We start from the raw sequence: 13,400 nt of genomic DNA, 5'->3' as shown, positions 1-13,400 counted from the left end.
TCTTTTTGAAGAAGTACAGCCTAGTCACCAGAATTTAATATTACTTTACCCAAATTAAATGTGAACAATATCAATAATGTCTAATAGTTTTAGAGGCCATAATCTAGTGTCTTGAGTAATTTTAAAATGTTGACACCTGATCAATCGGCCCCAGACATCTAAGAGTTTTAACCTATAAATAAACTTGTGTGAACAAAAACTAATTTTGGTTAATAAGATTTCTACTGAACATAAGTACACCAAGGCTAATTTTCAATAAAACTGGTTTATTTTAGTAAAAAAAAAAAACCTGAAAAAGTGATATAACTTAGTTGATATAAATATGTTTAATAAGTTAATATAATTTAATGTTTATGTTATCAAACATGACATGACTTTGAGCAAATTATACCCTGGTTAAGTGTCCATAGTTAATTAGCTACTCTTGTAATACTTCTATAATTAGTTCATCAGGAATTTCATCTACTGTACTATTGTAACTGAGAAGACTGTTCTCTGCAGCTTCAGCGAATTCAGCATCTTCAGTGGCTTCTAAAAAATAAGCATCATCAATGCCATCATCCCAGTCCACATCAGAAGATGTTGATGACTTATTAGGTGACTGTTCCTGAGGATTCTTGGTTTTATTGTTCCTAGTTTCATCTGTTTCATCTGCTGGAAACTCCTCTTCCTTTATTTCAATGAAGAAAGGTGAGGGAAAGTGGGATAGAAAAATAAAGGTTTAATCAGAATACTGATGATTTCACCATATACTCAATCTATATTGAAGAATTGGTCATTACTTAATTCAAAAGGTATTAAAATGAATATGCTGGAGGACTACTGTCTCCAACATAGTCACTGTGGGAATGAGCGCACTCTTTCAAATGTTGCTGCCATTCAGCTCACTCTTAAAACTCCAAATTTGAAATTACCTGCAGTTCTGTGACACTTTTCAGTGTCCCAAGATGGGGATAGAGCAAGGGCAGATTTAATTTTTTAATAATTGGACAGTCCAGCTAAAGACAAATTGGAAAAAAACATTTGACAATGGACTTACTTCCCTAATTTTAAAGTATTTTAAAAATTAAGAACATGGATTAAGAAAATTGTTACAAAGAACAATTTTGGAGCGATTGCCAAAATAGGACTATGGATTATATATGAGATAATAGTATCATATCAATGTTAAATTTCCTGAATTTAATAATTTTACCATCGCTATGTACAAATGTCCTTATTCTTCAGCTACATGCTTAAATATTAAGAAATGGAGGATTTTGATGTCTGCAATTTATTCTCAAGAGATCCATCAAAAATAATAACGCATATGTGTGTGGTAGAGGGAGAAAACAAATGTGGCCAAATGTTAACAAATGGCGAATCTAGGCGAAGGACAGGAGAATTCCTTACTCTTGTACATTTCTATAGGTTAGACATTTTTAAAATTTCTAATCAATATTTAGGTGATCAGTACACCTATAAGATGATTAATGCAATAGAAATGTAGGTAAATAACACTGGTAATTTGGTTTAAAATACTTAAAAATGGATGAAGCAGAAATGATCAAATGTTAACTGTTAAAACTGATAGGTACATGGGTGTTCATTATATTTTAGCTTGTATTATTTTAAACAAGTTATGTTCCAGTAGCAGTAAAAGTACTTTCAACTTGGCATTTCTGATGTATTACTGGATAAGCAGAAAAAATACTACTTAAAAATCCACTGAAACCACACTCATCAAAATAACACTCTAACAAGGATGATACATTCCTACCCGTCTTAGAGACAAAGTTTATTTTAAGAAATGTAATTTGTTCTTGGTTATTTCAAAACACTTTTTAACCTAGTAGTTAAAAAGAGAATTTGGCTATCATTTTATGTCCAGGTCTTACAGACCAAGGATGGAATTTCTACCATTTCAAACTTGGATGGAGTTTTTGCAGGAGACATTTTTAAAATCAGATTGAACAGATACCAGGTTGAGTTTTCTAGAATATAAACTCAAGCACTTATTCAGCTCATAGCAGGTAACTTTTATTCTAACCATAACACTATAAAGGGAAAGACTGATAGGTGTGTAAACAAAATTTAAAATTTAAACACATTGACTGCCACACTAGAAAAAAGATTTTTTTTCCCTGGGGCTATAGTGTTTATTTAAACAAAATGATCCTTTCTAATCTGTTACTTTTTGTTTTCTGTGCGTGAGTTATATGCAATGCAATTCATGTTTTTAGAATTAAACTGTCAATTGTGACAATAAGAACATCAAGTAAGATTTTCACGAACCAAATGCATGGTTTTGCTTCATGAGGCCCAAGGCTCAAAACTAGCGTGAATTAAATACAACTCACATGGCAGTTAATGTGTTAAAATATGTCCAAAAAAGTACTTTAAAAAAAATTCTTGCAAAAAATACTAAGATATTATAGAAAAATAGAGGACAGGTACAGGCAATTCAGAATAGAAATAGAAATAGTAAATCTGGAAAAAGTTCATCTTCATTAAGGAAATGCAAATTAAAACAACTAAAATTCCACTTTTTGCCTACCAGGGTGGTATCGATTAGAAGGTAAACATAAGCAATGTTGGCCAAAGTATGGGTTGATAGGTGCTCTCATAAATTAATTACTTGTGGAAGTCTAGTATCTTGTAATTTTTATGGAAAGCAATTTGGTAATAGGTACTACTGAAAATACTTGTGATACTTTAAGTAGAAAAATACCCTCCAAATAGTATGTATACTATGACTAAAAAAAAAAAAAAAGTATACATAGGTATAAATTCTGGAAGATACATCCCAAAACATTTATATAGTTTTCTGTGGCTAAATTACAAGTGAGGAAGAGTCTTTCCCCTTTTGCTGCTTCTCTGTTTTCTAATTTTATGTATTTTCTAATTCATTTTATAATACATGTTAATTATCTTGGTAAATAAAAGTCTTTATATCTACCAAAATTAAAACTGCATATATTCTTTGGCAAAATTCTAGAAATTCGTTCTACAGATATAGTTCAAAGAAACACAAAGATGAGAATTTTGGTTTACTGTATAAAACAAAAATATGAGAAACTTCATAAATGTCTGGGACTGGTTAAATTAATTATACAATTTCTCATGCAGCAGTAAAAGAAAAAGAGGTGCATATCATCAGATATGCGGTGAGATGGGAAAATTGCTACAGTATTATACTATTGTACCACCTGGTTTCACATCTTTCTATAATTCTACAATAATCAAGAGAGTACAGTAGTATAAAATTAGATTAAAATTAATCAATGGATCAAAAATAAGAGTCTGGAAATATACCCCACATATACAGTTAATCTGTTTTCTCTGGAATGCTGGCTATGTCTTTTTAGGAAGAGTGTGTATATATACAAAAGAGCCTATTTAAAATACCAGCATTTTAGTTTTCATTCTATCACTTGCCAGCCATGTAAACTCTCTTCTGAACCTTAATTTCTTTCTTTGTAAGATGGAGATATTAATACTCATTCTTTTCTGCTCCCAAACTTAAGGTAATATCAAAGAGAGTAATTAAATTATATACTGTTGTACCAAGAACTACTTTGTAATGAAAAGACACTAAAAATTGCACTTACATCTTTGAAAAGAAACAGGAGACATACTTCAGCAGGTAGTGGAAAACCTGAATCAGAAAGATGGTAAACTGTTTTTATACAGATGCCTAAATTTTACCTTGAGAAAAATGTAAAAATTAATAACTCACAGTCAGATTTGAAGTTTTCTGCTTTACATACAGGATCATGACATTTTTGATACCAAACTTCATTTTTCAGATCAACCAGAATCCTTTATTTCCCAAAAAAAAAAAAAAGCGTTAGTACCAAGACTAGATAGAAAACAAAATTCAGCTGCATAATGTTTACAAGAACTATGCCTAAGACAAAGGAAAAAAAAAAAGTAAATGGATGAAAGTAGACACCAACCAAAAAAAACTGGTTCCCAAAAATATCACAAAAAACTTCAGGGGAAAAAAGTAGATATTGACGAAAGTTCCCCCCAGGAAGATAAAACAATTCTTAACCTGTATCCTCCAAATAATATAGTTTCAAAATATGTGAACAATCCTAGCACTCCAGGCATGGTGTAGTGCACACCTACAGTCCTAGCTACTTAGGAGGCTAAGCCAGGAGGATTATTTGAGTCCAAGAGGTCGAGACTGCAGTGAGCTATGATGAGGCCACTGCACTCCAGCCTGGGCAACAGAGCGAGACCCTGTCTCAAATCTTTTTAAAAAATGTGAATACAAAACTATAAGCATAAATCTACCATAAATCAAGATTAAAAAAAAAATTCTTGGTAATTTATAGATCAAATAACAACCAAAAAAAAAAAAAAAAGCTCAGTGAGAATAAGGAAAATGTGAATGACAAAAAATAAATTTGATCTAATAGGCATATGTGAAACAGGTCTTTATAATCATATATAAAATAATAATAAAATTGACTCCATGCCAACTATAAAGTGAATCTTACCAAATTTAAAAGCATCAATTCACATAGAACACATTCTCTGACACAAAGCAAATTTTAGAAATAAAAAGCTAATAGAAACCCATAATTCAGAAATTAAAAAACATCTCTAGGGCGGGCGCGGTGGCTCATGCCTGTAATCCTAGCACTCTGGGAGGCCAAGGCGGGAGGATCGTTCAAGGTCAGGAGTTCGAGACCAGCCTAAGCAAGAGTGAGACCCCATCTCTACTAAAAATAGAAAGAAATTATATGGACAACTAAAAATATATATAGAAAAAATTAGCCGGGCATGGTGGCGAATGCCTATAGTCCCACCTACTCAGGAGGCTGAGGCAGGAAGATTGCTTGAGCCCAGGAGTTTGAGGTTGCTATGAGCTAGGCTGACGCCACAGCGCTCTAGCCTAAGGCAACAGAGTGAGACTCTGTCTCAAAAAAAAAAAAACACATCTCTAAGTAACCAATGGCTCAAGAAAAATAACAGAAATTAGAAAACACTTAAGACTTGAGTGGAACTGGAAATCTACAATATTAAAAATATGTGAAATGCAGCTAAAATGACTTGAGAGGGACATTTATAGTCTTAAAAGCTTACATTATGAAAGAAGAGTGGCTTAAAGAAATGAGTTAACTAACTTGGAAAATGAGTAATAGCATAAACCCTAATAAAATAAAAGGAAGTAGTTAAAAGCTAAAACTTTCTGAAAAGAATTAACGAAGTCAGAGTTTGAAGATAATGAAATTATAAGGTTGATCAAAAAATAAGACAGACACAAATGTTATTAGAAATTAAATACATCATACATAAAAATTTAAGAATATCATGGCAACTTTTACCAGTAACTGAAAATTTTGGTTGACAAAGTACTAAATAAAATATGCCAAACTAAGCAAACTTAAAGGTAACAAAAAACCTAAACCACCCTATAACCAATAAAAATAAAAACCTCAAAAATTTGATTAAGTAGTTTGAAATCTTCCCACATTTACAGAAAAGGAAACATAAAACAGCTTACGTTCCGTGGGGCAGTCGGTGAGGTGGGGGCAGGGGGTAGGGAGGTGGTGAGGGACATGTGCCCAGGAGAGAAGACAGCAGGGGACCTAGTCTGATCTCCTCATGAACATGCTAATAGCAGACTTTCTAATAAACCGACTACTGCCGCAGCTCCCCAGCTACACCAAAGCACTCTGGGGCACTAAAGGATATTTAAATCTTTCTAGAAAACACAGTGATACTTTTGGCATTTGTCAAGTACCCGGAAAACTACTTGCTTGCAGTTCCTGTCTTCAATATTGCATCACACTTCATTCCTTTCAATGATGTTCCCACCTTTGAAGAGCTGGGGGTTTTGGTGGTGGTTGTGATAAAAAGTACCATCAACGTCGATGTGGAGGGAGATAGGAGGTGGGGGTGAGGGTGTCCAGTCTGATTCCGAGGTTTAGAGGTTATGCAATACCCCAAAGGGCACACATCCCATTAATAAGAGTACTTAAGAATGAAATAAAAGTATTATGTTCTTTCAATGTATGAATATTATTTTTCAAACAGCTACTAAATTGTTAGTACATAAATACTTACCAAGTTGTTTGCAAGTAATGCATTAACAGAGCTCTTAGGCATTGCTTTTGGCCTTGGAGCAAATGTGAAAAAAATGACTAAGACATCAGGGGCACCAGAAACCAAGAAAATTTGGGAGCCTCTGGATCAAATGCTAGGAGCACAGTCCCTATCTACAGAACGCCCTTTGTAGGATATTTCTAATTTTAGGATTGCATATGGTAAATAAACCTAGAGTCTACGGATTTATGAGGCATGGTTTCCTGGAACTGTCACCCATGCTATGCCACCGTATGGGTGTAAGTACGGATATCTCACAGCCTCCATGCTCCCTGCTGTGTGCAGTGACTGCTCACTCTGCCAGGTTCCCCTGAGTCAGAGAGCAGGAGGGACCTGGGGAGTCACGCCAGCTGTCCCAGGCCTTGCCCTGCCCCACCTGCGCCTTTTCATTCCTTACATCCTTCACATTATTAGTAAAGCTGGACACGGGGTAAGATCTCTGATTCTCGGGAGTGTGCTTCAATAGCCTAATCCTCAACTTCACTGGTAATCAGGGAAATTCCAATGAAGACCACAACATTGTTTTACACCTACCAGATTAGCAAAACAAATTTTTAAAACCTAACAATACTAAAGTGGTGGTGAGAATATGGAGCAGTAGAAAATCTCAAAACACTGCTGGCAGGAGTATAAATTACCACAACCACTAGGGAAAACAATTTATTATCTAGTAGAATTAAACATGTACATACTCTATGACACAGCAATTCCACTTTTAGATACATGCTTTGAGAACTTCTCGCACATGTGTACTAGGTGATACGTACAAGAAGGCTCATAGCTTCATGGTTTATAATAGCAACCCAAATGTCCAATGTAGGACAACAGATAAACTGTGGCATATTTATATTTATACAATGGCATAGCATAATGAAAAATAAACAAGCAACAGCTACTTGCTGAGACATGGATGCACCTCACAGATACAATGCTGACCAAAAACTAAGTGAAAGGATGCAATTCAAAAACATGTGTAATTGAGGGGATGGGTGGGGGTCCGAAAAAAAAATCCCCAAAACATGTAAAATATATTGTTATAAACATACATGCAAAAAATCATAAACAAAAGGAGATTAACACAAAATCCAGGATAATGGCTATAATCTCTGAGGACAAGAGAAAAGGAAGACAATGGGATTGGGCCCACAAGGTGCTTCTGAGGTTTGGTCAAGTTCTGTTTCTTAAGGGGAGTGGCAGATAGGACAGGTGTTCATATTAGTGTTAGTCTTTAAAATGTACATAACCTTTATATATACTCTTTATATGTATGATGCATTTCACAGTTAAAGAACAGTAGATTATGGGCCAGGCGTGTTGCTCACGCCTGTAATCCTCGCACTCTGGGAGGCCAAAGTGGGAGGATCACTCAAGGTCAGGAGTTTGAGACCAGCCTGAGCAAGAGCAAGACCCCGTCTCTACTAAAAACAGAAAGAAATTATCTGGCTGACTAAAAATATATATAGAAAAAATTAGCCAGGCATGGTGGCGCATGCCTGTAGTCCCAGCTACTCGGGAGGCTGAGGCAGAAGGATCACTTGAGCCCAGGAGTTTGAGGTTGCTGTGAGCTAGGCTGACACCACGGCACTCTAGCCTGGGCAACAGAGTGAGACTCTGTCTCAAAACAAACAAACAAACAGTAGATTATGGATACATAATACAACTTGGTGTGATCATCGAATGGTAGTGATGTTTTGGTAAACTAATATGCACAGAAAAAAAGGATAGAAAGATACATCAAATTGATAACTAGTTATCACTGGTTTGTGGTGATTTTTTCCTTCCTGCTTTTTTGTTACAGCTTTGTGTACCGAGCATCTAGTTTCTGAGGGTGTTTTCCTAAACTGAGTTAATCTGAGCATATCACGTACGGCACTGGATCCTGCTACCCAAAAAAGCTGCAGGATCACCTCCCCATGCGTGGCACATGTGCTGTACATGCCTGATTATACAGCATCTCTGCTTTGACATGAAATACAAAACACGGCAAAATTTCTCATATCACAACTGAAAACTACTGGGTTTCTTATTTTATCTCCATTCTAACTATATGCCTTTATTATTTAAAATTCTATTTGTATTCTTTACTCATTCTTTACTTCTCTTTTTGCCAGGGCATTTTAAAGAAAATTCCTAAAACAGGGCCTGGCATATACAGCAAGCATTCAATAAATATTAGTTCCTTCAATATCATGCTGTGTCGTGAATGAGTTAGCACAACCTGAACCTCTCTTCCGCTTAACACTCACTGAGGAGTCTCCTTGCCTAAATCTGCCCATCAACTAGATTCTGTAAGGTGTCAAGGGCCAGTGGCAACAGGGAAGGAGAGACGCACTTTCCATCATCGCTTCTTCGCCTGTCCCCTGCGTTCTCCTCTCCAGCCCTACTCAACTCCACCTTAGTCATCTCAAGATACACTAAAGGGTTATTTTACCAAATATGATACAAATAAAACTGACATGTGCTAGAAGCAAAGCAATGCAAATATTGCAAAACACCAAATTCAACAAATATAAATTACAACTAAATTTGTTACAAAAATAAAATTTTTAGACTCTCAACTTTAAAGTTATAAACACCTAAAATATAATATTGGTTAAATATACACAAATCAATAATATTACTTACATGATGTTATTACTCTTGTGGGCTCTTCCAATGTTTTCACACCAGCGATATTTACAAATATCATAAACCAATAATTCTTCTGGGAAAAAGTAGTTCCAACGTCGAATTCCTAAAATGCAAACAATGTTTCTAAAGGCACTGTTACTCTATTATAGAACAGTTAATGAAGAATAAGATTAGATATACCTCCTTTAATGCCATTTTTATTCACCAAAGAAAGAACAAAATGATCAACTTCAGGATAGGGTGAACACTGAAAGCCTTCAATGGTCTCTACTGCAACAGAGAGAAGAATTATTATAAATCACAATAGCTAAAAGTTAAGAAGTTAAATTTTGATTAAATTGTTGTTCAGTACAATAATGTGCTTTGCAAACCCTCGGCTCTTTCTTTCCCTTTTTGCGATTTGCCTTTCAGTCAGTTCATGGGCTTTTGTTACCCTACATCGAAGCAGATAAAATTCAAGCATCTCAATTAGATCAAATGTTAACTAATTTTCATAGAAAACATCTGAAATACTTTCCACTGCTGTCTTCCTTCCGGCCGAGAGAAAAGCAGCCCCCGCCCCCGTTCGGGAGGGGCCTCGTTCCATCTGCCAGGCCTCGGTGCGCACGCCTGGGCTGTGGCCCTCTCCTGACACGCATAAACGAGCTCACAGAACTGAAGGCCACGCCGTGGTCATGACGATTCAAGACACAAACAAGACCACTCTGTAATCATGTCTGAACACAGATAAAACAGGAACATTTTCCAAACCACAAAAATGACCAAACTCCCCCTATCCTAGCTAGCACGAGTAACTGCTGCTTCTTTACCGACTGCAGCATCAGGCTGTCTCTACTCTGCCTTGCTTGCTTCAAGATAAGGTTTATTAAGATACCCAATCACAGAATCGTCCCTGACAACACCGAATTCAGAACAAACCCCACATTTCCTGGTTTACTCCCCCAAATCACCTATTCTGAGCCAGGATCCTATAAAGTCCTTTCTGACACCCTCTTGCCGAAATGCCTAACGGTTCCCAGGGTTTGCGTTCTCCATTGCTTCCTGAGAAATAAACTCGGTGCTCACTACAGGTGTGTGTCCTGTGGGCCTGAGCTAGAGGGCGCTGGCAGTTCCGTTATACTGTGTATCTAAGAATCTACCGCAATGATTTAGAACAACCAATTTAAAATATTTAAATTTTAAAGACAGAAAAATCTAGTGTTCTTAAAATGAAGTCTATATTTCACTTGCAAAAGCAACATGCATAATTAGAGAAATATGAGAAAATATATTAATGTAGAAATGAGAGAAATAACTCCAAATCAATGTCTACAAATACATGGCAAACAACCAGAAGAAAATTAACATATAAGAAAATGTTACCCATATTTTTCAGTAAGCTTGTGATTACACCATACATATAATTTTAGAGTCTACTTTTTCTCTTAACATCATAAATGGGTGTTTTCCATATTACATACGCTTTATAAATTTAAATTTAATGGCTACATTTCATAGCATGTAACCAATCCAATTTAGTTGTACATTTGGATTGTTTTCTGTTTTTCACTATTATAAGTAATGATATACCAAAATATGTGTATAAAAATGTTTACTGGAGGGTTTATATAAGAAATCTTAGGAAAAAACGATTTGTTCTTCAGTACGGAAATGGCTAAATTATGATAGACTCAGACCATGAAAAACCATGCAACCATTAAAAGAATGAAGAAGATCTCCCTATACTGGAAATACAGGAAAAGCTCTGCTGAGTTACGTAGGAAACGACTGTAGTGGCTCCCTGTCTTTGACAGGGAAACTGTGGGGAGAAGGGTAAAAGAATTTTTAGTTTTTGCTATGTGTTTATTTTATACAATAAACCCACATTTTTGTACTTTTTAGAAAACACCATAAAATGAAAATTAGTGAATACTTTAATAAACATCTTTTTTACATTTTGGATAGAAACGTAGAAGTAGTTTTAAATGATTAATGGATATGAATACTTAAGATTTAAAGGCAAAATAGATTTTTTGATCCTTAAATTTTGACAGAAAAATTATTTTCTTAAAATTACCTGAAGTGCTGTTACTGTTACAGTATTCAACTCCCTTTCGTTTATTCTGAGGTGTGTCACATGTAAGAATTTTTAAAGTATCTGAGAATCTGAAGAAGAAAATATGTAAAAGAAACAAAGATAACATTCTATTAGAATTAAAGAGGCATAGCTACAGAAAGGAAACAAATTTCAAATAGTTCCATATTAAAATCCTTTGGGCCACGTGCAGTGGCTCACATCTATAATCCTAGCACTTTGGGAGGCTGAGGTGGGAGGATCGCTCGAGCCCAGGAGCTATGACTGTATCGCCACACTCTAGCCTGGGCGACAGAGCGAGAACCTGTCTCTAAAATAAATAAATAAATAAATAAAATAAATAAAAGTTTATAGGAGGATGTGCATAGGTTATGCAAATACTACACCTCTTTTATATCAAGGACTGGCACATCCTTGGAGTTTGGTATCCACAGGGGTGCTGGAACCAACCCCCTACAAATACCAAGGGACAACTTCATAATTTTATTCACCAAACACAGAGGCTTTGAAATTTTTGTTACGATAATTTTATTATAAAAGTGTGACTAATAGGAAGAAATGAAGAAGGAAAGAGGAATGAAAGCAAAGGGAAAAACTGATTAAAATTGGCTGAGGAAAAGGTACATTCATAATCATAAAGAGTTTAGCCTTTATTTCAGGAAGTAAAATACCTGGTATTTACTTGGATACAAAAAAGGCAATTTAAGGTAACCCTGTTCAGTAGCCCAACCCTTCACTTTTGTAAGATTAATATTGAAACTACAAAAGAAATGGGATTTCGTAATCAGGAAATTACCTACACTTCAGGCTGTACTGCAGGCTAAAAATACTGCTTTCCCCATACACGGTAAAAAGAATGTGACCTTATTCTGGTGCCAGCAACAGGGGCAGCAAAAGTCATATGATTTTTATAGTACCTCTGTATCACTGCTACAATCTGGGATACTGCTGCTACCGACTGACATCTACTGAGCAGACATCATGGGCTGGGCACAGTTGTAAATGTTTTACACATGCAGTTCTAACTTATTTAATTCTCTTAACAACTCCATGAGATAGGTGTTATTACTATTTTCATTTTAAAAGTAAGGAAACTGGCCAGGCATGGCAGCTCATGCCTGTAATCCTAGCACGCTGACAGGCCTAGGCAGGAGGATCACTTGAGCTCAGGAGTTCGAGACCAGCCTGACCAAGAGCAAGATCCAGTCTCTACTAAAAACAGAACAAAATTAACTGGGCATGGTGGGCGCCTACGTGTTGTCCCAGCTACCTGGGAGGCTGAGGCAGGAGGATCAGTGGAGCCCAGGAGTTTGAAGCTGCAGTGAATTATGATGATGCCATCGCACTCTAGTGGGACAGAGCGACTTAATTAATTTAAATAAATGAATGAATGAGTGGATGTAAGGAAACTAAGACTTTGACCTTATCTCTGAGACATGTTATTAAAGGAACTCAAAGAGTACAAAAATATATGAAGAAAACAATCCGTCTTCCCACCCTCCTGGGTCATGGCTGTTAACTGTATATCTTGACACAGCTATCCCTATAGCAACGTATTTTAAATATTATCACAATTAATTTCTATAGAATTTTTCCTTAAAATTATATTTAAGGAAGGCAAAGGGAAAAGAATTATAACAAGTTAATGGGAAGTCAGTGGGAACCTTAACCACGTGTTTTGGGCTCACGAAACTGCCAGCCCAGAAAAAAGGGAGATGAAGGCAAATACAGTAAGTCCTCACTGAACATCATCAACAAAACATCATTAAGTGAAACAACTACAGCAGTGCCTTAAAGTATATCATTTTGTTCTACATCATTTTGTTATAATGTTGGTAAGGGAGGACTTACTATATTTCTGTTGAAAGATGACTTTCACTCTTTTTAAAAATGAAGAAAACATGGGAACTTAAAAGTTCAACAATGGAACTGACAATAAATAAGAGTATGTCAACGTAAGAGAAAATCATACAGACATTAAAAGTCTTGTGTACAGTTAACTGTTGGCAAATTATTAACTTGGCAAATATTCATCACACAATGTTGAGTAGAAAAAACAGGTCACATAACCATATAAATAATGATCTCGGCCGGGCGCGGTGGCTCACGCCTGTAATCCTAGCTCTCTGGGAGGCCGAGGTGGGTGGATCACTTGAGGTCAGGAGTTCGAGACCAGCCTGAGCAAGAGCGAGACCCCGTCTCTACTAAAAATAGAAAGAAATTATATGGACAACTAAAAATCTATATAGAAAAAATTAGCCGGGCATAGTGGCGCATGCCTGTAGTCCCAGCTACTCGGGAGGCTGAGGCAGTAGGATCGCTTAAGCCGAGGAGTCTGAGGTTGCTGTGAGCTAAGCTGACGCCACGGCACTCACTCTAGCCTGGGCAACAAAGTGAGACTCTGTCTCAACAAAAAAAAAAAAAAAAAAAAAAAATAATGATCTCAAGGATATTTTTAAATAAAGGAGCTATGCAAATTATATATGTGCATATACGAAGAGAAAATGAGACATTAACAGTAATTATATTTCCTAGTACAAGTCATATTGTTTTCTTCTTGATAAAAGTGATAATCATTTTAGAAAAACTGGAAAAT

The 13,400-nt window shown here is 35.9% G+C and overlaps 1 protein-coding gene across 2 annotated transcripts in view; it reads right to left on the bottom strand.

Moving 5' to 3' along the window:
- Nucleotides 1-235: 235 nt before the first annotated feature.
- PRIMPOL (primase and DNA directed polymerase) overlaps nt 236-13,400 on the bottom strand; it is a 31,943-nt gene continuing 18,778 nt past the window's right edge. For both annotated transcript variants that reach the window (XM_069493527.1, XM_069493526.1), the window contains 6 exons: nt 10,787-10,875; nt 8,911-9,000; nt 8,725-8,833; nt 3,719-3,801; nt 3,591-3,637; nt 236-670 (listed from right to left, as the gene is read on the bottom strand). In XM_069493527.1, coding sequence (XP_069349628.1) covers nt 419-670; nt 3,591-3,637; nt 3,719-3,801; nt 8,725-8,833; nt 8,911-9,000; nt 10,787-10,875 — 670 coding nt within the window. In that variant the 3' untranslated portion in view covers nt 236-418. The remainder of the gene's footprint in view (nt 671-3,590; nt 3,638-3,718; nt 3,802-8,724; nt 8,834-8,910; nt 9,001-10,786; nt 10,876-13,400) is intronic.

The sequence above is a fragment of the Eulemur rufifrons genome, chromosome 18 (assembly GCF_041146395.1).
Source record: "Eulemur rufifrons isolate Redbay chromosome 18, OSU_ERuf_1, whole genome shotgun sequence".
Classification (NCBI taxonomy): domain Eukaryota; kingdom Metazoa; phylum Chordata; class Mammalia; order Primates; family Lemuridae; genus Eulemur; species Eulemur rufifrons.
The sequence above is the reverse complement of the archived record's forward strand: the minus strand, read 5'-3'. Positions and strand labels throughout refer to the sequence as shown.